The 22000-nt window shown below is 53.9% G+C and overlaps 2 protein-coding genes across 5 annotated transcripts in view; one reads left to right on the top strand and one right to left on the bottom strand.

Annotated features, from left to right (window-relative positions):
* The window catches only part of ACOT11 (acyl-CoA thioesterase 11), a 42503-nt gene extending 38353 nt beyond the window's left edge, over positions 1-4150 (top strand). For all 3 annotated transcript variants that reach the window (XM_059689448.1, XM_059689449.1, XM_059689451.1), the window contains exons 13-16: positions 198-331; positions 2350-2481; positions 3036-3162; positions 3986-4150. In XM_059689448.1, the coding sequence (XP_059545431.1) occupies positions 198-331; positions 2350-2481; positions 3036-3162; positions 3986-4141 (549 nt within the window). In that variant the 3' untranslated portion in view covers positions 4142-4150. The remainder of the gene's footprint in view (positions 1-197; positions 332-2349; positions 2482-3035; positions 3163-3985) is intronic.
* A 50-nt stretch (positions 4151-4200) lies between these two features.
* Positions 4201-16932, bottom strand: FAM151A (family with sequence similarity 151 member A). Of its 2 annotated transcripts, none has more exons than XM_059689452.1 (8): positions 16427-16932; positions 15259-15405; positions 9188-9340; positions 8512-8671; positions 6723-6947; positions 5947-6086; positions 5183-5326; positions 4201-4958 (listed from the first exon to the last, which is right to left on the bottom strand). In XM_059689452.1, exons 1-8 carry the CDS (start codon positions 16539-16541, stop codon positions 4285-4287), a joined length of 1758 nt encoding a protein of 585 aa, XP_059545435.1. In that variant the 5' UTR covers positions 16542-16932; the 3' UTR covers positions 4201-4284. The 2 variants fall into 2 exon arrangements, with proteins under 2 accessions (XP_059545435.1, XP_059545436.1); XM_059689453.1 differs by lacking the exon at positions 16427-16932 and adding an exon at positions 15529-15662.
* Positions 16933-22000: the final 5068 nt, after the last annotated feature.

The following is a 22000-nucleotide window of genomic DNA, read 5'->3' as shown; positions in this document are numbered from 1 at the left end:
AATTATCTCAACAGCCACTTTCATAGGGATGTGACTGAGGCTCACAGAGCTTGAGTCACTTAATTGCAGTCACACAGCAAGTCAGAGGCAGTGCTGAGCTTCTAGCCCTGGCCTCCAGCATCCCAGTCAGCCCATCCCACTCCCAGCATAGTCTGGGGAGGGGATACACGAATGAGGCCACCCTCTGTCCCACGCAGGTCGGCCTGTACACCCTGGAGGATGACAAGTACCTCTCCTTCCACATGGAGATGTTGGTGAATGTGGATGCGGCCCACGCCTTCCTGCTGCTCTCAGACCTGCGTCGGAGGCCTGAGTGGGACAAGCATTACCGGTGAGGGCCAGGGCCCAGGTGGGGCCAGTTCCCGTCTCAGGCCTGGTGGGGAGGGCGGGTCCTCAGGTGTCCTTTGGCTGAGCTATTCCTTATTATGCTCAGCCCGGCTGGCCTTTAGTGGGGTTGGGGTTTGGGTGGTGGAGTGGGCATGGAGGTGGAGGGGGTAGGGGACTGTAGTCATGGGTTAGGTGGGAGTCAGGGTTAGGGTCATTCTGAGCCTTCAGAGAAGGACTGAGCCTGGAATTGAAGTTGAGGGCCTGGTCCTGTTTCTGGTCCAACTAGCTGTGTGACCTTGGGCAAGTCATTTCCATTTCATTCCTGGGCTTAGTTTTCTTAAAATGTGTGCTTCAGAGGTGAGTCTTAGCTTTACCCTCAGGGATAGATCAGTGATTTTCAATCTGTGTTCTCAGGAGTTTTCTGTTCCCAAGAGAGTTCCAGATACTGCTTGGGGTGGGGGATGGAAGGCTGAAAGTCTGGCTGGGACCCCCTCCCCGATTCAGGCCAACTAGGAGAGTGGCCAATTTGCTGAATTTACCATGTGTTAGCTCTACATCTGGGTATGGATATAAATAGCCAGGATTTCAGTGTTTAGTATGAATGTTAAATTGAAAGTGGTTTTGTCAAGTGCCTGTGAAATCATTGTCTGTTATGCCAACACCCTGCTTTGGGGGGCGCCCCTTTGATCATTTCTCCACTGGCTTGTTACGAGGAGCCTCTATTCCCGAGTCTGTCCACAAGGAGGACCTGTGCTCTTAGAAATCCAGTGAGCAGGCCGTCTGATTTTCGATAAATTGGCCTTACACACGGGCTTTCTGCTTAAGATTTCTTTGCAAAAAGGGAGGTGCTGCTTTAAAAAAAGCCTGGTCTAGGTGACCCGAGGCCTGCTGGCAGTGCCATTCGAGAAGCCGGAGAGGTGATTTGCTGGTGGGCACTGGGGAAGCTGGCTGTATGGTAGGAAGTGGGCTGGGGTGGGCCTTGAAGGCCAGGTCAGATCTCGCTGTTTGATGGGATTTGGGGGAAGTAGCTTGAGGGGAAAGAGAGCCCCACACTGCTTCTCCCCACCCTGCTCCTGAGACAGCCTCTGTGGAGGGCAGAGGAGCAGGGGAGAAGGTGACAGGTTTGGACATGGTCATGTGTACCTCTGTGTATGTCCTCGTGTGTGTGTGTGTGTGTGTGTGTGTGTGTGCATGCATATGTGTGAGTATGTGTGCATGTGTTGGTATAAGCCAGGGGTGGGGAACATCGGGCCTCTGGGCTGTATAAGGTCCACGAAATTATTTGGTCTGGCCCTGCCAAGGCATTAGGGGTGAGTTAATGAAATGTCTGACCAAATAGAGCAGGCTAATTTTTAAGTTGATAGTTTTGTGTGGCTTGTGAATGATGCCATAAATATCCGCATGGTCCTTGGCGGAAGAAAGGTTCCCCACCCCTGGTAGCCTACATGTATGTACAGGCACACGGGTACAGTGTACCCGACGGCCTGGGCACATTCCAGCTCTGCTTCTCTATTAGCTCTGTGGCTGTGGACAGGTTGTTTCCCCTATGAAGAGGGGCTGCTAAGAGTACCTGCCACCTGGGCTGAAATGCACCGTACACCTGCAGCCCTTAGAGTGGTGCCTGGCACACAGTGGGTACTCACTAAATGTTCAGTACAACCAGGAAATCAGCACACCTCTGAGTCAGCACGTGCACCTGCCCTGCACAGACTGTCCAGACACGCATGGGTCTGTGTGTGTGCGGTAGGTGTCTATCCATGTGTCTGAGCATGCAGCTATGCCCACAGGTTTGTGTCTGTGCAGGTATATTTGTGTGCGTGTGTGGGCGCGCACCCACGTGTGTGTGCATACGTGTGTGTGCGTGCATGCATCTTGGCCGGGCCTTTCTGCCCACCTGTGGGCCCTGCTGAGTGTGTAGGGGCTGAAGTGTCCCCCAAGCATTGGCTCAGGGAGGCCAGACCTGCTTTCCTACAAGGAGCTGGTGTGACCCTCTTGGGCCCTGTGGTCTGGGCCTCCTCACAGGAACGTGGAACTAGTGCAGCAGGTGGATGAGGACGATGCCATCTACCATGTCATCAGCCCCACTCTCGGCACTGACCCCAAGCCCCAGGACTTCGTGATCCTGGCCTCTCGGCGGAAGCCTTGCGACCACGGGTGGGTGCCTGCCTGCTGGGTGGGAGGTGGGCAGGGCAGGGAGGGGACATCAGCTAGAGTCGGCTCTCTGCCGTCTCCTGGCTTTTCAGAGCTGCCATGGAGGACAGGGAACACCCTCCCCTCTGGTTGCTCCCTCTAAAGCAGGGTAATCCCTGACCCGGAGGTGGCAAGGCCATTTCTCACAAGGCGCCGCCTTGGCCGCCATCTCTGACAGCCCTGGTGAGGATGCCGGACAGACGGCTCACTTCTGCTGGACAGGCACAGAAAGAGGAAGCGGACAAATCCCAAAGCCCACACTGCTTCCTCAGGGGCTTTTCCAGAAAATCTGCAGTGAGTCCCGCTGGCTCCTGGCAAATGCAGGGCTAACGTACAGGTGCCTCCTCTCCAGCCTGGCCTGGAGCCAGACATGGGCCCTCTAAGAGTTTACATGACTTTAGACTGGTGTCAGTGCCTAGGGGAGCTCCAGAGGCTGGGTCAGAGCCAGAGGGGGTTCCAGAGCCTGGGCTGGCAAGACAACCCTCATCTTCTTCTGTGCTCCCCTCCCTTCACTGCAGGGACCCCTATGTCATTGCACTACGGTCAGTTACGCTGCCCACCCACCCCGAGACGCCAGAGTACAGGCGTGGGGAGACCCTCTGCTCAGGCTTCTGCATCTGGCGCGAAGGGGACCAGATGACCAAGGTGAGGCCAAGTGACTCCTTCCCCCACCCAAGCCACCCCAACCCACATGCACGGAGCTCAGCACTGCCCGGCTCACAGTTGCCAGCTGTGGGCTCCCACCCCTTGCTCGACAGTGGGCTCTTACAGCTGGGGGGGGGGAGGGGGGGCTAAGCATGTCAGGGGCTAGAAGTGAGCCTTCATTAAAATCTAATCTGTGCGGAAAAGTCCGAGGCCCCTGCAGGGACTTGGGAAAAGCTCTGCCTGCTGAGGGCAGAAGCCTGGTTCTCATCTAACGTTCATTTAGCATATGCTTTCTTGTCTGGGAAGGCTTTCTCTGGTTCTCAGGGCCCACCTGACTCAGCAGGGCAGTCGGTGTTGGAAATGCGGGGGAGGGGCTGAGAGCGAGGAGGGAGGGTCTGCGCAGCTGCCCTCCTTGGCCCAGAGCCGTGGGGGGTGGGGGTGTGTGTGGGGGGGGTGGCCGGTGGAGGTGGGGAGGGGGCCCCTGAGACTTGCCTGGTAACACATTTCCCTGATGAGCTTCTCAGGACAATCTCTGGGCGTAATTGTCATTCATCTCTAAGACCCTAATAGACCTTCACTGAAACAGGATTCTGTTTTGGGCTCTGCTCCTTGTCTCACAGGGCCTCCCTGCTGGCAGGGAGCCACCCGATGACAGGACAGTGTGTGGTGGCAGAGACCCTAGGGTTGTCAGTACCCAGAGGGAGGGGCCAGGGGAACTGCCTGAGGAGGCCACGCCTGCCAGCCACGTAGCCTTTGAAGACCCCAGGCTGCTGCCCTCCCGCTCCGGGCCCAGCGCCCCTGAGTGTGGCTTCCTGTCCTGCAGGTGTCCTACTACAACCAGGCCACCTCGGGCTTTCTCAATTATGTGACCACCAACGTGGCCGGCCTCTCTTTGGAGTTCTACAACACCTTCAAGGCCTGTGAGAAGTTCCTTTTGGACAACCGAAATGATCTGGCGCCCAGCCTCCAGACCCTCTAGGCACCGCAGCAGCTACCACACGCCCACACCACCCCGCCCAGGACACATGTGCAGCGCGCTGAGGAAGGCAGGGCGTTTATTTCTCCCTCCTCCCCCACGGGAAGCCTGGCCCCAGGGACCTCCTGTCCAGCACCACTGGGTGGTCAGTTTCTGCCAACATCTGCCAGCAGGTCTTCGCGATAACTCCGGGGCAGCATGTAGTAGGCCCGGGTCTTGTCCACAGCCCTGGCCGCCAGCAGCCCTTCCCACACAGATGTATAGCTGCCCGCCCAAGGGCTGTGCTGCACTGTGACCGTGGCCCTGGGGGAGGCTGCCAGTAACCTGGCCACCACCCCGGCCGTGCTCTGGCCCAGAGACCTAGCCTGGAGTTGGAAGGACACAGGCTGCCAGAGGCCCTTGCTCAGCTCCAGCATATCCGTGAGCAGCTGCTCCTCGTAGCCATTGCCCAGTACCTCCTCAGGCCAGCCCAGGGCCACTGTCACGTGGGGGAAAACCTCAGCCACAGCGGTGAGCAGCTCCTTGCCGGGCACGTAGCCAGGCACTGCAAAGCTCCCATGGGAGACTGTGGCCCCCACCCACACAGGCAGAGAGAGGCGATTGAGGTTGGAGAGGTGGGCCAGCACGGCCAGGGCTGGCCGAAGGGCCGTGGGCTCTACTATGTGCAAATAGACTCCCCAGCGTCCAGGGTGTGTGGCGAGCTGCAGCAGGCACGACTCCAGCGCCAGGACAGAGTCACTCGAGGCATGCACGATGGGCACGGCATCTCCAGCGCCAGACTCCTGGAGGCTGACGTTCAGCAGGATCATGCCTTCTTTTCCTGGGAGAGGCGGCGGAGGCCACAATGACTGTGTCTGCCTCTCTCATAGCTCAGTGTGGCTAAGGGCTCAAGGGTGCTGGTCCGAAGGCCAGGAACCCCATCCCCTTGGCAACACTGTCCTCCCCCACCTCCTAGCTGCTATGTTCCAAGGTAACAGAGTCCCTGCCCCAAGCAAAGGAAAGCCCCTACAGGTTAGCTGGGAGCACAGGGGCTGCAGCCCTCACCTGAGAGTTGAACTGTTGCTCCTGTTGCATTGCCCCGGATGTCAGGAACCTGCCACTCCACGCTCAGAGCGTCGCCCCCGGGGAGCTGGAGAAGGGGGATCAGGCTGCCTCCTGTATAGTAACTTTGCTTCCGCGTGGCGTTCACTGTGGGACCCCAAATTGTCATAATGAAGCGCTGCCGTTCACAGAGCGCCTTCTGTGTGCCACAGCTAGCCACACTTCTATCCTACAGCCAATGGCAGAGTTGCTGGGATTGGAACCGGTTGGAGCCAGGTTTGTCTGGTTCCCCTTCACCTGGGTGGCTCCCAGGAGAGGAATGTTGAATCTGATGGGTCCATGGCCCAACTGCAGGCTCTCCTAGGTTTGGAGTCAGGGAATGAGGGGTTTGAACAAGGGAACAGGCAGCATCTGGATCATTGGTGAGTGGGTGCAGCAGAGGGGCCGCTCTCTGAAGTGTTAGCGTAACCCACAGAGAAGCTAGGCTGCCAGGGCAGGCACATGGGTTTGGAATTTTCTGGGTTCCAATCTGAGCTGTGCCACGGGCAAGCTGGATGGCTGTATAAGTTCCTTCACTGCTCTGAACCTCCGTTTTCCCGCGTACGGAAATGCAACCTCTGCTCCATGGACAGATGCAGCTTAGGTAGCACGCGGCACCAGGACTGGCACACGATCGGTGCTGAGTGGTTCCTTCTCCCTACTCCACCCAGGACTTCCCCTTCCGATGCCCCTGCAGAATCCAGCCCACCCTCCAGACCACTCCCTACTTGCAAGCTGCTTGAACTGCGACAGGACAGGCTCGAAGAGGTCATAGTAGATTTGGTGGTTGGCACAGTTGTCCCGGATGTAGAGGAGATCGTCCACTGACACGGGGTCCGTGACACCCTGCCACAGTGTCAGGCTGTACCTGGGGCCCAGAGAGCAGGCTCAACGTCGGCCTAGGCCCACCTGGGTCCTCAGACCCTGTGCTCGGAATTGGACCCTAGCTGGGTAGGGGTGGGGCCTCGGACTTCCCACCAGCCCCTTCTTCCAGAGCTACCCCCTTCCTGGGGGCAGAAGAAGCCACAGAGGCTTTGGGGAGGATACCTGGAAGCAGAAGCCCAGAAGGAGGGAGAGGGTGCCTCTTTTCTGTTTTAGGAAAGGGGACGGGCACAGGGGAGAGGGGAGCAGTGTGGATGAAGGGGGAAGCCTCAGGACTCCTGTGGGGAGCTGCTGAAGGTGGGGCTGGGTAGCTGGGGCAGAGGTTGCAGGGACAATCTGTGCAGCCCACAGCTGGCTCCCCTGGGCGGAAGCTGTGGGGAGGCAAGTTATGTCTTAGTGTAAACTCAACAGGCAGGAAGTCAGTTATCCACCAATGGATGGGCTGCCCATCACCAGAAGTATACAAGCAGAAAGGGACGCTCTATAGGATGTGAGTGCCCGTGGGGGTTAGACTAGAATCTTTAAGACCAGCCATGAGCATCTGGGATCTTCCTGGGGGCATCAGTGCCTCGGGGTGGGTTGAGCAGGAGCAGGGGCTGGGCCAGGGGCGGGGCGCTCTCACCTGTCCGACTGGCCCAGCAGCCAGCTGAAATGGGGCCAGGCAGCGCGCGCCATGACAGCCCGCACGGGGAAGGTGACCCTCTGCGGCAGCGCTCCCACCAGCTCCTGCATCTTCTCTATCATGGCTCGGGTGTATGTGCTTTTCGGGAACAGGGGCAGGTAGAGGGTGGTCCAGCCTGGAGACAGGGTGGCCTCAGGATACTTCTCCTGGACCAAGGCCAGGAACCTGCAGCGAATCAGAGACACGTCTTTCAGAGCCTTGCTGGCCCCGTCCTCACCTCCTGGGTTCCCATTGCTGTGCTGGAACGTGGCAGGGCCTGTTGAGTCTATGATGTAAAGGCAGAAGCAGAGTCCTGAAGAGCGGGAGTGGCTTGTTCAAGGCCCCACAAATAGGCATGGATTTTAGAGTCAGGGGGTCTGGGTTCAGGTCCTGACTGTGACCTTGGGCCGCTTTGATTCTCAGAGATGGCATCCCTGGGGGCAGGGCCTCTTCAGCATCCCCTTATAGACAGAGGCAATGAAACCCAGAGCCCCAGGGGTCTGGGCTCTGCCTTCTGTGAGAGTCTCTGAAGCTTCAGATTTTATTTTAAAATTTCACTCGGATTTTGCCCTGATGCAAATTTTAATAGGCAAATAATGTTCCCTTCTCTCTCCTCAACTACTGAGTAAAATCAATACTCCAAGAAGAGAAAGATATATTTCTCTTGTGCCACTGACTACAATTTTCAAACTACTGCTTTCCAAATGCACCTCAGTTTGAGACTCACAAATACTGGATGAATGGATTGTTGGCTGGTTGGCTGGACAGATGGATGGAGAGATGGATGATAAGGAGTGTGGGGCTTAGACTCCAAGGCCTGGCTTTGAATCTTCGCTCTGCCAAGTGCTAGACTTAGGCAGGTCCTTTCACTTTGATGAGATAGTTCCTATACTAATAAAATGAAAATAGTACCTACCTCATTCTCATTGTAAGAGTTAAATGGGCCCTGGCCGGTTGCTCAGTGGTCGGAGCATGAGCTTTAGCCTGCACACCAAAGGGTTGCAGGTTTGATTCCCAGTCAAGGGCATGTACCTTGGTTGCAGGCAGGATTCCCTGCCCTGTAGGTGCGCATGCAAAAGGCAACCAATTCCCCCCCCCCCCCCCCGGCCCCACCTCCCTTCCACTCTATCAAAAAGCAATGAAAAATCCTCCGGTGAGGATTTAAAAAGAATTAAAGTGTATTCTTCAACTAAAGTGCCTGGGGCACATAATAAACATTCAATAAATTAAGCCTCAATTGCTGTCAGCTTTCTTATCTGTAAAATGAGGGGGAATACTCCTAGCCTAGTGATGCTGCATAGGAATTAAATCAGTAATATCCTATCCTTTTATGGGACCCTCTTTTGTGAGCTGTAGAGTAGCATGCAGTGGTGTGAAGGCTGTTGGTGGCAGTGCTGGGATTTCATGGGGGCTGGGCAAGGAGTCAGCAGACTTTCCTAGCAGGTCAAGCCCTGTCCCGGTCACTGGGGATACAGAGCATACCCAGAGGAATCAGGGCTGTGGGAGGAGGAGGTGTGCTTTCAGCCTGGGTGTTGGGGCTCTTTTGGAGGAGGTAATGACTGGGCAAAGGTTCATCAGGAAATGGGAGAAAAGCATTCGAGGCAAAGGGAACAGCCTGTGTGAAGGCTCAGAGGTCAGACTGTATGGTATTTCTGGAGGCAAAGGCAGGAAAGGCCCCCTGAGCACTTCCTGTGCCAAATGTGGAAGGAAGGGGGCTGGGTACAGTTGGGGCAGAGATGGGAACACTCACTGTGTGGCATTGACTTGGATGGAGATGGGCACGTTGGGGCCCTTCAGGATGTCGGCGTTGATCCATACAGGCCTCCGGACTTTCCCAGCATCTGTCAGTCTCCGCAGGAGGTCCAGGGAGGGGCCCACAGCCTTGATACTCTTAAAGTCTAGCTTGATACCTGCGGGAGGAGGCCGAGGGCTTGGGGAACTGGCTTCTCATGCCCAGAGCAGAAGGAACTGGAAGACATGACTTCCTGGGGCTGAAAGAGCAGGTATGGTGTGTGTGTGTGTGTGTGGGGGGGGGGGGGTGGGGGGGGTGGGGAGGGGATTGGGGGGGGGGGAGGGTGAGGATGGGGGAAGAAAGAAAGGGACCGGATTCTGGCTGAGTGTGAAGAAGGGCTTTCAAACAGGCAGAACTAACCCAGGGGGTAAGGACCCCTGCAGGAGGGAGCAACATCCTCCATCTCCCCTGTGTCCAAGAGGTAACACCCAGATCACACCCAGGATGTACCCTTTCACATCCCCATCTCGCCTGGAATTCCCTCGGCCTGGGCCTCTGGAAGTCCGGGCTGGAAAACCAAGGCAATGAGCAGCTCATGACAGCAACTGGACTTGCCTCCCAGGGGAGCGGTCCCTGCTGCCGCTGTCTGAGGACCAGAGGGCTGGGAGCTGGGGAGGGGCGGAGAGGTGCTCACCCTTCTGGGAAGAGGCCAGCACAGCATCCAGCCACTGCTCCAGGGTGTTGTCACTATAGATGAGTGGGGGGTGCGCCATGATGGGGACCCCTGTCTCGTTGGCCGTGTTGAGCCCTTCTAGGTTGACATCCGCCTCCAGGACCATGACGTCGCCTGGATAAGACACAGAACTCAATCAGTTCTTGGTAGTTTTTAAACAGTTGTTTCTCATCATAAAACCTATTGCATGTTTATGATGGAACACTCGGAAAATACAGAAAAGCAGGACGAAGGGAACTGTCCATCCACATTTCCACCATAGTTCACGTTTTGATATATTTTCTTTCGTTTTTGCCACTGTATAGTTTTTACACAGTTGAGACCACACTGCATGTCTAATGTTTAATCTCTTTCAACAATATGACACATTTTCACAAACTTTTATATGCTTCGTTAAAGAAAAAAAGGAGACATAGTTACCCCCTCGATTTAGTTACCCCCTCCTATTCCTGAGACATTCCTATAGTTTCTAATTTTTTCTACTAATAAATAATGATGCAACATTTGGGGACTTTTTACACAGGAATGGCTGTAGGCCATCTGCCACAATGAGCCCTTTCTCCTGCGGGCTCAATATCCACGCCCTGCTCTCTGGGCTGCCTGGTTCTTGGGCAGCAGGGTTCCTGGCTGTCCGCTGCCACTTCAAGGACATGATTCTCGACCTCCTCTGTGCTCCAGGAGGCACTCCCTACACCTCGGATGCCCAGTGACACCCCAGCTGGGATGGGTCTGAGAGCACCAGGGCTAAGTGAAAAAAGTCAGATGGAAAAGGACAAGAACCATTTGATTTCACTCCTCTGTAGGATACAAAATGAAAAGCAACACGTGAACGAAGAGAACAAACTCATAGATACAGACAACACAAGTCTTTATCAGAGGAGAGGCGCTTGAGGGGAGGACAAAGGGTAACGGGGTCAAATATAGGGTGATGGAAGGAGGCTAGCCTGGGATGCTCAGACACAGCAGGGTACACGGATGTTGTATTGCAAAGTTTTACACCTGAAATTCACATAATAGTATTTATGAACCAACATTATCCCAATCAATTTAATTTTTTTTGGAAAAATATTTTTGTTGATTTCAGAGAAGAAGGGAGTGGGAGAGAGAGATAGAAACATCAATGATGAGAGAGACTCATTGATCAGCTGCCTCCTTCACACCCCACAATGGGGATCAAGTGCACAAACTAGGCATGTGACCTGACTGGGAATGGAACTGTGACCTCCTGGTTCATAGGTTGATGCACAACTATTGAGCCATGCCAGCTGGGCTCAATTTAATTTTTTTTTTTTAAAGAAAGAGACTAAAAAAAGTTTGTTGAATGAATGAATGATTAAATAGCCCAGGTCCAGAAAAATGAAAGACTGCCCAAAGTCACAGAGAATTTTCAGATTTCTCTAAAATCTGGTGTCTACAGATTTTAGGGCAAGAGAGACTAAGGAGAAAATAAACAAATGGGACTACATCAAAATTAAAAGCTTCTGCACAGCAAAAGAAACCATCAACAAAACAAGAAAGCCCACTGCTTGGGAGAACATATTTGCCAATGTTATCACTGATAAGAGTTTAATCTCCAACATTTACAGGAAACTCATACAACAAAAGGAAGATAATCCAATCAAAAAATGGGCAAAGAACCTAACTAGATACTTTTCGAAAGAGGAAATTCAGAAAGCCAAGAGACACATGAAAACATGCTCAAAGTCACTAAGCATCTGAGAGATGCAAATCAAAACAACAATCAGGTACCACCTCACACTGGTCAGGATGGCTATCATCAACAAATCAACAAATGACAAGTGCTGGAGAGGAGGCGGAGAAAAAGGCACTGCTGGTGGGAATGCAGACTGGTGCAGCCACTGTGGAAAACAGTATGGTGTTTCCTCAAAAATTTAAAAATGGAACTGCTATTTGACCTAGTGATCCCACTTCTAGGAATATATCCCAAGAAAACAGAAACACCAATCAGAAAGGATATATGCACCCCTATGTTCATAGCAGCACAATTCACCATAGCTAAGATTTGGAAACAGCCTAAGTGCTCATCAGCAGATGAATGGATTAGAAAACTGTGGTAGTCTACACGATGGAATACTATGCTGCAATAAAAAAGAAGGAATTCTTACCATTTGCAGTAGGATGGATGGAACTGGAAAGCATTATGCTAAGTGAAATAAGCCAGGCAGAGAAAGAAAAATACCACATGATCTCACTCATTCATGGATAATAAAGAAATTATAACCTAATGAACAAAAAGATAGATACGGAGGCAGAGAAGCATCGAACAGACTGTCAAATTACAGTGGGAAGGCTGGGGAGGGTTGCGGAGCGGGGAGGTAAGAGATCAACTGAAGGACTTGTATGCATAATCAATGGACACAAGACACTGGATGGGGGCGGGGCATGTGCCGGGGGATTGGGGAGGGGTGTGGGGAAGGTCAACGGGGAAAAAAAGGAGACATATGTACTATTTGTAATACTTTAAACAAAATAAAGTTAAAAATAAATAAATAAATAGAATCTCGGTAAGGTTCCAGGAAGGGAAGGAAGCAGAGTGCAGATGGTCCCTGGCACCAAGCCTGGCACTTTGCATCACCCGCTTTCATCCCACTTTGCATCCTGCCCAGAGCTCCCGTCTCCCTGGTTTCCTCACTGGCATAATGGGGATGAGCCTCCCCAGGCCACGAACACAGGACATGGACATAAAACCACATTGTACCCTGAGGGGCTTCGTGAGGGTAGCCTTAATTTGTATGGCTTGAACACAAATAACTGGTTACCTGGGAATACAGAGAGGTCCAAAGGGTTGGCCTCCAGTGAGGCCCAGAGAAGCCGGGTCCACCGGGACAGCTGGGCAGATACAAGAGTACACAAGCCAATGGATCTGAGGGGTCTCCTACCCCATCTAGCTGCCAGTTCCCATCTGGGGGCAGTGGGGTGCGTCGGGAGGGAGCCGGGACTGGAGTCTGGACTGCTGCTGCCTCCCTGATTTGCACTAGCTGCTTCCCCTGTGACACCGTGAGCCCCTTACAGACAGGGCCACCTCTTACTTCTAAGTCTTCCTCCTGAGACTGGCCCAGAGCAGGGGCCCAGCAAATGCTCAGCAAAGTGGACTAAGAACGGATGGAGAGTGCCTTGTGGCCCTAACCCGTCTCCTTGTGATTGCCACCTGGGTCCAGCTTCCTTCTGGAAAAACCGCCCTTATCATTAAAAGCTGTCACTTGCAGAGCTGTGTGAGCCTGACCTCTCAGGTTACTTGACATCTCTGTATCTCCTTCTCATTTACTAGAATTAGACAATAAAATATCCCTGGTTAGGCATTCACCGAGTGTTAATTATTATTTACATGGAGTAGCTCACTTAACTAGGTGACACTATGTCCCTGTTTGCCTGGGATAGTCTAGTATATTTCTGTTACCTCTGCATAATCCTTTTTCTTTTTTTTTTAATCCTCACCCGAGGATATTTTTCCATTGAATCCTTAGAGAGTGTGGAAGGGAGAGGGAAAGACAGAGAAGTATCAATGTGAGAGAAACACAGATTGGTTGCCTCCTGCACACGCCCTGACTAGGGCCCGGGCCGAGGAGGGTCTTGCAACCGAGGTACGTGCCCTTGACAGGAGTCGAACGTGGGACCCTTCGGTCCGCAGGCTGACACTCTATCCACTGGCCAAACCGGCTAGGACTGCATAATTATTAATAATGATCTCTCCCACTATCCAAAGTGCCCTGGTTGGAATAATAAATGATGCAGTCCTCCTACCAAGACACCTTTTGTAGAGGGAAAAACTGAGCTGCAGGCAGGTGAAGTCACTTACTCCAAATCACTTCGTTGGTAAAGAGCCAAGGTAAAATTTGAATTTAGTTGTCTTGCCTCCTAGGCCTTCACTCTGACCCCTCCTCTCCGCATGGACGTTGGTCATGTCTAAGATGACTTCACCAGTTTAACCCTACCACTGGCTCTCCATCAGGATGCCCGCCCCCATGGTGGCACCGCCCTCCTCCCAGGGGCCCACCACAGGGCTCTCAGGAAGAAGCCAGGCCTGGGGTCCTCGCTGGACCCCTGAAGCTATGCTAAGGGTGCCTCTCCATGCTTCTGAGCTGTTGGCACTGCCTGGGTGGGGCCCTTGGCTTTCTTCTTGGCCAATGTCACAGCTTGGTAGGGCTGGATCTGTCAGCTACTCTTGGGCTGACATGGGATGAGCCCAGGGGTGGTGAGTCCTGTTCACCCCAGGTCTTATCTCCCAGATAGGAGTCCTCCCTCTCTGGCCTGGCTCTCTCATCAGCAGGAGGGATGTTTTTCTTATCACCAAGGTCTGGCAATCTGCCTTTTAACCAGAGGAGATTCCTGAAGCACAGCAAACTGGCTCTTCCCAGCCTGTGGTGGCCTTTCCTCTCCACCACGCCTGCCTCCTCCAAGAAGTGCTCCCTAACCATTCATTCACTCAGCAAGCTTTTCCCAGGCACTCACACCCAGGCCCTCCGGTGTGGTGACCCTATAGGATTAAGAGCTAGAGGCCTGGTGCCTACACCTTGTTCTGTGTGACCTTGGACAAGACTGCCTCCCACTCTGGACCCCAGTTTCCTCTTCTGAAATTGAGAGATTTTGGTTGTGGGGCTGGCAGCATCAGCACTACCTGGGAACTTATCAGAAATGCAAATTCTCAGACCCCACTCCAGACTCACTGATTCAGAAGCTTGGGGTGGGGTCAGCAATCTGAAGCATGCTCCAATCTGAGGGCCATGCCTTTCATTTTGGATGGTTACTGTTTTAGTTTTATTTCTTCCTTATTGAACTGGGTCGGGCGTAGTGCAGTGGCCAGGAGTGTGGGGCCAACCACTCTGGGTTCCTATGTTGGTGTCACCCTGGGTGAGTCACCCAACTTTTCTGAGCCTCCTTTTTACTTTCGCCACATGGTACCCATGAAACTGCTTGCAGATCCAGGAGAACCCACGTGGAACCTGTGTGCCCGTCCCTACAGTGAGCCGTCGCTGACGGGCTGCCATAATCACTCTCAATTGGAGACTCAGAGGAGCTGCACTATTTGCTCGGGTTTTTACAGCTTGGTAGCGCTGGGCCTCAAGCACACGTTTTCTGGTTTCCTTAGGTGTTGAGGGCAAAGGCCTCCTCAGCAGGGACAGTTGTCACTGACGGGTCATGGGAGAGGTAGCAGGGAGGGCGGGCAGGACGTGATGACTTTGGAATCAGACTTCTGGTTCAAGCCCGAGGCTCAGAGCTTATCAGCTGCACAACCTGAGCCAGTCCCTTCACCTCTGAGCCCCCACTCCCTAGTCTGACAAGCCAGGTGAGTAGCCGCCATCGTGCCACGGGATAGGCAGTGCTGTCTAACCCCCACCTCTGCTCTCCCTGAGACAGGCCAGTCAGCCAGGACCAGAAGTAGGGAAACAGATGATAGTTAAACAAGCAGTTTGCAGCCACGAAGTGAATCCTACCTTCCCTAAACCAGGGACACTTCCTCCCCCACCGGCATGCGTCTCCTAAACTCTAAGGGACCCCACAAGGCTTGCAACCAGGGGAGCAGTGTCCCCAAAGCCCCTTTCCTCTGACTTCTTGGGGAGCCAAAGCAGACCAGCCTAGACTCATGTCCTCAGCCCGTTCCTGTTTCGCTCCCCCCAGCTTTAATAGACATCCTCTAAAATTCACCTGGACTCGTGTTGTGAAACGTTTCCTGCACTATGGCAAGAACCCACACACTGCCCTAGCTGGTCTGGCTCAGTGGAGTAACGGTCCTGGGTTCAATTCTGGTCAAGGGCATGTACCTCGGTTGCAGGAGGCAACCAATCGATGTGTCTCTCTCACATCGATGTTTCTCTGTTTCTCCCCCTCCCTTCCACTCTCTCTAACAATCAATTGAAAAATATTCTTGGGTGAGGATTAACACACACACAAAGAACCCACACACCACTGGCTGTCCTAGGCAGACACGCCAAGGGCCAGGTCCCCTTTCGGGGAACACCACCATCTCCCCCACTCCTGCCCTGGCCTGTCTCCGTCCACACAGCTGGACTTACTTTCCAGGGCTGCCCTCATGTCCTTCTGGCTGTTGGCAGCATGGTGCCAGGTGACCAACAGGCCATCCCGCTGGCTGATCTGGCCCAGGCTCAGCAAGTAGTCCAGCATGTCTGCATCTGGGCGACAAACTGCATCCTCCTTACAGCCTAGAAGGAAGGCCAAGGTGATGTTAGCCACAGGACCCCTGTCCACTCACCCACCCTCCCTCTCTGGGCTCCAGGGTGTGCCCAGCATGCCAGCTAGCAGAGAGACAGCGGGACCCCAGTCACCAGTGCTGCGGGAGAGGGCAGTACGTGGGCTCCTGGGTGCAAGGAGGCTCCGAACCAGCCTGGGGCAGTCAAGAAATTTACAGAGAAGGGAACAGGTATGGGGCACAGGACATTAGAAGCAAAGGCTTGACTGTAGGAAGATGGCCGCCTGAAGGACTGAACTTTGGCTTGTTGCAGGTGGAATGTAGAGAAAAGGAAGTGGCAAGAGTGATAAAAGCTTTGTGATCAGGTTGTAAATGGCCTTGACTGACGGCAAAGGAGTTGGGCGTGCGCTGAGGGCAGCGAGTGAGTTCTGTGGTTAGAAAGGTCTCACTGGTGGCAGAGACCGTGCGGGAGGGAGCAGGCCACTTCAGGGGCCCGGGAGGAGCCGGCAGCCTGGGAAAGCCGGAGGAGCCTGGGAAGGCAAGGTGGTAGGCAGCCCATGGAGGGAGAAGGCAGATGCCTCAAGGTGAAGGGCCTGAGAAGAAAGGCCTGAGGCAGAAGGATGAGGGGGCTGCTCCCAGGGGGAAAGGGTGAATTTGGCTCAATGCACCGTTTGAGACGCCCAAATCACTGCTAGGAAGGAATGCCTATTGGGGGCACCGGGAGGGGGGGGGGCGTGGTCTGGGCTGAAGACCAAGATTTAGTGTGATTTTCAGGCAACGGCAGCCTGGTGAAGGAGGGAGGGAAAGAAGGCCAAAGGAACCTTCCTCAGGGGAGCGGTCTTGGGGTGGTTGGGAATGGGAGAGGCAAACGGAGCTGAATCTTGGTGGGGATGTGGGATGGGAGAGAAGGCCATCACGGCTGTGGCTGAGGACCAGGAGGGTGGGTGACGAGGACAGATTAGATCTGCCTTGGTGGGGACAAGGAGTGAGGGATGAGGGGAGCTAAGCTAATGGCATGGTGGGGAGGGACCTACCTGGCTGGCTCACCCCCAGCATCATGTAGCCCAGGACCAATCCGATGGCACACACGAGGATCACACTGGCAACGCCGGCAAAGCACCACTTGTTTGAGCACTTCTTGCAGGCCATGGCAGCCACTCTGGAGAGTGTCTCCCAACTCCTCACGGCCCAGAGTCCCGAGTGCTCTGCAGCTGGGATTGGGTGGGAGGCAGGAGCTCCCAAGAGCACCTTTTTCTATCCAGGGCAGGGCAGCTCCTTCTGGCAGTTGTGGAGGGTGGAGCTCCTCCTCCCTCCCCACCCTCCGCTTCTTCCCTCTCCCTCCCAGGATCTTAACGGGTCAAGCAGAAAATCCTGTCACCCTGAATATGAACTTTGAGCACATGAAGAGGCAGCCGAGGATGTTGGCCTGAGCCCCCACCCCCGGCCTATCTGCCCTGCCTGGGAGTTGGGAAACCAGGGATCTACAGACCTACAACAAGCGCCTTCCCTTCTCTGGCCCTGGTTCCCCATTTGTAAAAGGAGGCAGGTGGATTGTCCCTTCCTCTTTCTGCCCTGCCCTAGGGAGTCAAGAAGATCTGGCCAGGGCTGGTGACAAGGACAGATTAGGTCTGCCTACGGAGCTGACTTTTTCTTCCACCCAGATTGTGGCTGATAGTCTATCTACCTGAGATAAACCGATAGGCCTGGCATGCTGCTGGCCTGGGTCATGCAGGTCACGCCTGGGCCAACAAGTCCATGCGGAGAGATTGAGTTACCATCTCCAGCAGAGGGTGTCCTGGGGCCCCTGGCAGGGGAAGGAAGTTAGAGACTGTCCCGACTTTAGCTCCCTGGAGTTTACATGAGTCCAAAAATCACCTGTAATGGGCACAAGGACTTCAGCTTGCAGAGGTTCACAGAGAAATCAGCAGGGCCCCTGGGGACTGATTCAGGTGTACGTATGCGGGTAAGAGTGTAGATGGAAGAATGAATGACGGGCAAATGGAGGGAGCCTGGGAGTGGGGAGCAAGTTGGGAGTTTGGTTCAGGTCCGGTGGAGTCCCCCAGGAGCTGCCCACGAGGACACTAAATATAGGGGTCTGGGGCTCGGGACCAAAGACAAGGATGTGAGCATCATTTCCTGTCTAAGGCACAGAGAGGAGTGGACGCAGACCACGGGGAACCAGGGAAGCGGTCAAGAAGAGTGGGGCAGAATGAAGAGGGTGGAAAGGGTCCCAGGAGCGAATGCAAGGATCACTTCAAGAAGAAAGGGTGGTCAGTTATGCCAGGAGCAGAGTCCCGTAAGGTCAGCAAAGTGCCGCCAGATTTTTAAAAATATATTTTATTGATTTTTTACAGAGGAAGGGAGAGGGATAGAGAGTTAGAAACATCGATGAGAGAGAAACATCCATCAGCTGCCTCTTGCACACCTCCCACTGGGGATGTGCCCGCAACCAAGGTACATGCCCTTGTGGGACCCTTCAGTCCGCAGGCCGACGCTCTATCCACTGAGCCAAACCGGTCAGGTGCAGTGCTGCCACATTTGACAATTAAAAGATGGATGGCGACATTGGTGAGGACAGTGTACCTGGACGCCTTACAATGGGATGGTGACTTTTGAGGGGTTATAGTATTTAACACCAATGCTGGACGAACCTCTTTTTGAAAGAAAAATCCAGAACTTAGCTCTCACAGTTGAGAATGCTTCTCCATGTACAAACAGCCTTTTATTTTATTTATTTTTTAAAGTATGTTTTTATTGATTTCAGAAAGAGGAAGGGAGAGGGAGAGAGAGATAGAAACATTGATGAGAGAGAAGCATTGATTGGCTGCCCCTTACTGGAGTTCAGGCCCACAACCCCGGCCTGTGCCCTGACCAGGGAATTGAACCATGACCTCCTGGTTCATGGGTCGAGGCTCAATCACTGAACCACCCTGGCTGGGCAAACAGCCTTTGTATTAGAGTTGCTTGTTTATTTAGATGGAGACACTCTTAAAGGGGAGGCAGCATCACCCCCCTTTTCAGCTAAGGGAAGAGGGGTGGGTCAGCAGCAGGGTGGGGATAGGGGCCTGGTCTTTCCTCCCAGTAGGGTGTGTGTTGCCCTTCCCCCCGCCAACCCACTCCCCTCTGGGTTCTGAGGGCTCTGCCGGCTGTGTCTTAGGGAAGAGGGACTTGATCCGGCTCTGGCTTTTGGCAGGAGGAACAGCTCTGAGGCAGACTCCAGGCTGCCAGTGACACATCTCCTCCGGAGACAGACAACCAATTAAGGTTCTGAGCCCTGTGCTAGGCTCTGGGGACCCAGCTGCTGCCCATGACCTATGGTGGGAGAGAAGAAATGGGGGGGTGTATGGAGGCGGTGCTGCTGGAGGGGCTCAGCCTGTAAGGGTGTACAATGTCAGGGCCCAGTGTGGGGGGCATGATGGATTAAAGAGACACAGGGAGTTAGGAGCTCAGAGGAGAAGCCCCAACCATCTGGCTGGGTGGGGTGACTTTCAGGGGAGTCATGGAGACCTTGGGGAATCATGAGGGTCAGAGGCCAGGGAAGGAAGACCAGGGCTTGCTGGGGGACATGAGCAGTGCAGTGTGACTGGGGTGTTGCCGTTGGAAATAGGGTCCTGGCTGTGGTGTAAGAAAAGCATTTTGGGGACCATGCGTGGGAGGATGTGGTGAGTGGTAAGGTTTGTTAACGAAAAAACACACATTAAAACCTGTAAAGAATTTTTGTGAGTTTATCTGAGCCAAACTGTCGACATATGCTGGGAAGCAGAACCTCAATGAATGGAGATAGTGCTCCGGAGAATGGCGGGTTACATTTGTATTTATACATTGCAATCAAAGGAGGGACGTAGGTGGGTGACATGAAATTCACTGGTGATCGGTTAAGGAGGGGGGATAAAGCTAAGCAGGGGAAACCCCTGGGATTGGATAAAAAGTAAAATGATGGACACATACTTAGGTGGATGCAGGATCAATTAACATGATAAGTGTTAGGTTAGGTGGCTCAGGAGGAGGCACAAGAAATAGAGTCCAGTGAATCAGAGAAGAAAGGAAAGGAGAAGGTTTATTCTGCGTCCCCGGGAGACCCACGTACCCCCAGGACAGGGCACGTGGATTCACACCAACAGGGAGGGGGGCGCTTTTCTTATACTGCGGTTGGGTGAGGGGCAGGGACATGAGCTGAGGTACTCCGTTGAGGAAGTTTCAGCTGCAGGGGGTCATGGAGAAGCCAGTATCTGTGTCTGGCACGTTGATCTGTGAGAAATTCCAGGGGAAGTCCATTGTCTCATCACATGTGTGCATGTATCTGATCCTGGGCTCTCTCCGACCTAACAATAAAGAAGGAATTTGTGGTATCTGTCCTGGAGCCCAGCGTATTTGGTTGTGCCCCAAGAAGCTCCAGAAAAAGGGACGTTACAAGTTACCCAGACATTTCAAGTGTATGTTATCATAGATGCAAAAAGACAGATAGGCTCAGTTAAGGTAAAGGTTGACCTTGTCAGTGAAGATACCGGCCTAGGACGTAACTGCCCACCATAACTGCTTTAGTTAAAGTTTAATTTCAGACCATCCTCTGAGTTTGCAAGACCGCCACGCAGGCCTCCCCTGACCTTGTCAGGTCAGCATGTGGCCCCTTCAGGTTTCCTGAAGTTGGAGCAAACACAAAGGCCTGTCTCGGCTTCAGGTCCATGCCTCCTGTGGCCAAGTCCAGTATGGTCTGCACCGGCCCAGAAATAGGGCCGGCGTCCAGAACTTCCAGGCCAGGCTGTGCTGTCCCCATCGGGCCGGCTCAGGCCGCTCGCTCCCGGCGGTGCTTCGGCTGGTGCTGCGCCCAGGCCTGCAGTTGGAGTCTGCGTGGCTGCCAGACCCCAGGCAGCGGCTGGGCCCAGGTGCCCGCTATGTAGAGAGAGCACGTGAGTGCACGGCCAAGCGCATGTAAAGGCAGAGAGCGCGCACGCTCTTTGTTAAGCTGGGATTATATTATCTGGGGTTTGGGAAGGACCAGGCCCCCTTTCAAAATAACCCGTCCATTTCCCAATCCCTCCTGTGCTTGGGTGGGGTCCTTCCCCTCACAACCCATTTCCTAGATCTCCTGGGGTCTGTCTCCCTCATCCAATCTGATCCTTTCTCCAGGCTAAGCTCTGCCCCTTAGTTCCTGCTGCCCACGCCTCCTAGTGGGAGCACCTCCCCTGTGCCAGCGTGGCTTCTACTGCACATGCACCCAGCAGAGGAATTTCCCCTTTACTGTTCACTCCTCCGCCCTCCCCCCCCAAGTCTGGGTGAGTGGACCTACTGTGCCCTGGGAGATGGAAAAGCCAGGGGAGGGAGGGTGTGAAGCCCTTTGGTGGGGCAATGCTGCAACTGCCTAGTAAAGCAAGCCCCATTGGGTTCAGCTCCCCAGGCCATCCAACCCAACCATGTCTAACTACTCACACCAACAGGGGTGCTCTGGGAGGTGAGCCGGCCTGGGTTGCCCCAATAGCGAACTTGGTGCCAACTGTTGGTGGTTAAACAGCACCAGGTGTAAGACTGGTGGAGTCAGACGGACCTCGGTTTGCAATCGGTACATGAGTTCTGGCTAAGAATTCTGAGCCGAGACTCAAACTATAGAGAAAGTCACAGATGTAGAAGTGAGCTGTAGAAGAAATGGGGTCGGGAAACAAGCTACAGAGGCAAAGGAAGGGCTCTTTGAGTTTAAGAGAAAGGCAAGGAAACATGCCTGGGGGGAGGGGGCGGGGAAAGGCGACCCTGCTCTCTAAAGAGAACTCAGATTGGGTTCTTTATTTTGAAGGCTTTTATCTGCTCCCCAGAGGTGGAGAGTTTAGGACGGTCCCAGGGAGGGTCTCAGTGGAATATTCATTAGCTTTCCAGGGGTGTCCCCTCAGGCTCCTGGCTTCCACTGATTGGTCCCTGCTAGGGGAGGGAGTCATTAATCAGTGCAGCTGGTCAGCTGTGGTGTAGCTCCCTCTGGTTTTGCTGCTTTTCTGGGCCTGGAGCTGAATCACAGCTGAGGCCTAGATGTCATCTCTAGGGCTTAATGCTTAAGGGAGTGGTTGTGCAAGGGCTTCTGTGTGTGTGTGTGTGGGGGGGGGGTGTGGGGGGTCCCACAAGGCTATTTCCAGGCCCCCTTGTTCCTCCTCTAAGGGGATCTACCACGTGACTAGCGACATGTGGTCCAAACCACATGACCGGCGACATGAAAGGTGAGGGGGCCTAACCCGCATGGCGAGCGATAGCCAGGGGAGGAAAGGTCACCTTGGGGCAAGGTCTTTGTTCTCCCAGTTTTGCCCATTGCTAGGCACTCAGGGCTTTCCAACCTGGTGACCTTCTGTGGGTCCCTGGCCCATTGTCCTTGCTGTGCTCATGTCTGCCTAACAGCCTGCCACACACCTGGAGGTGACGGGGAGCCTTCGCCTATGAGATAAGCAGGTGTTAAGCAGAAAACCACGGCCCCCAATAACGTCACTCATGCTGGAAGTCCTCGGTACCAAACCTAGATGTAATACCCGATGTAACTGTAATGTCAACCTTTCCCAGAAACATTAAATCTTAATCAACCAGTATGGAATTTTCTGGTCAAGCACCTGTAAGTAAGGTCATCTGTCACCCGGGCC

Source organism: Myotis daubentonii, chromosome 3 (genome assembly GCF_963259705.1).
Source record: "Myotis daubentonii chromosome 3, mMyoDau2.1, whole genome shotgun sequence".
Lineage (NCBI taxonomy): Eukaryota > Metazoa > Chordata > Mammalia > Chiroptera > Vespertilionidae > Myotis > Myotis daubentonii.
Note: the sequence above shows the minus strand (reverse complement) of the source record. Positions and strands in the feature narration are given on the sequence as shown.

Bases quoted from the DNA above. Each gene is read 5' to 3' on its own strand.
- FAM151A (XM_059689452.1), bottom strand. From the start codon at position 16,541: ATGGCCTGCAAGAAGTGCTCAAACAAGTGGTGCTTTGCCGGCGTTGCC. The intron at 6,948-8,511 runs GTGAGTGTTCCC...GATTCGCTGCAG, and splicing joins ATCCAAGTCAATGCCACACA to GTTCCTGGCCTTGGTCCAGG. The intron at 5,327-5,946 runs GTAGGGAGTGGT...GGGGTCCCACAG, and splicing joins GCAGTTCAAGCAGCTTGCAA to TGAACGCCACGCGGAAGCAA.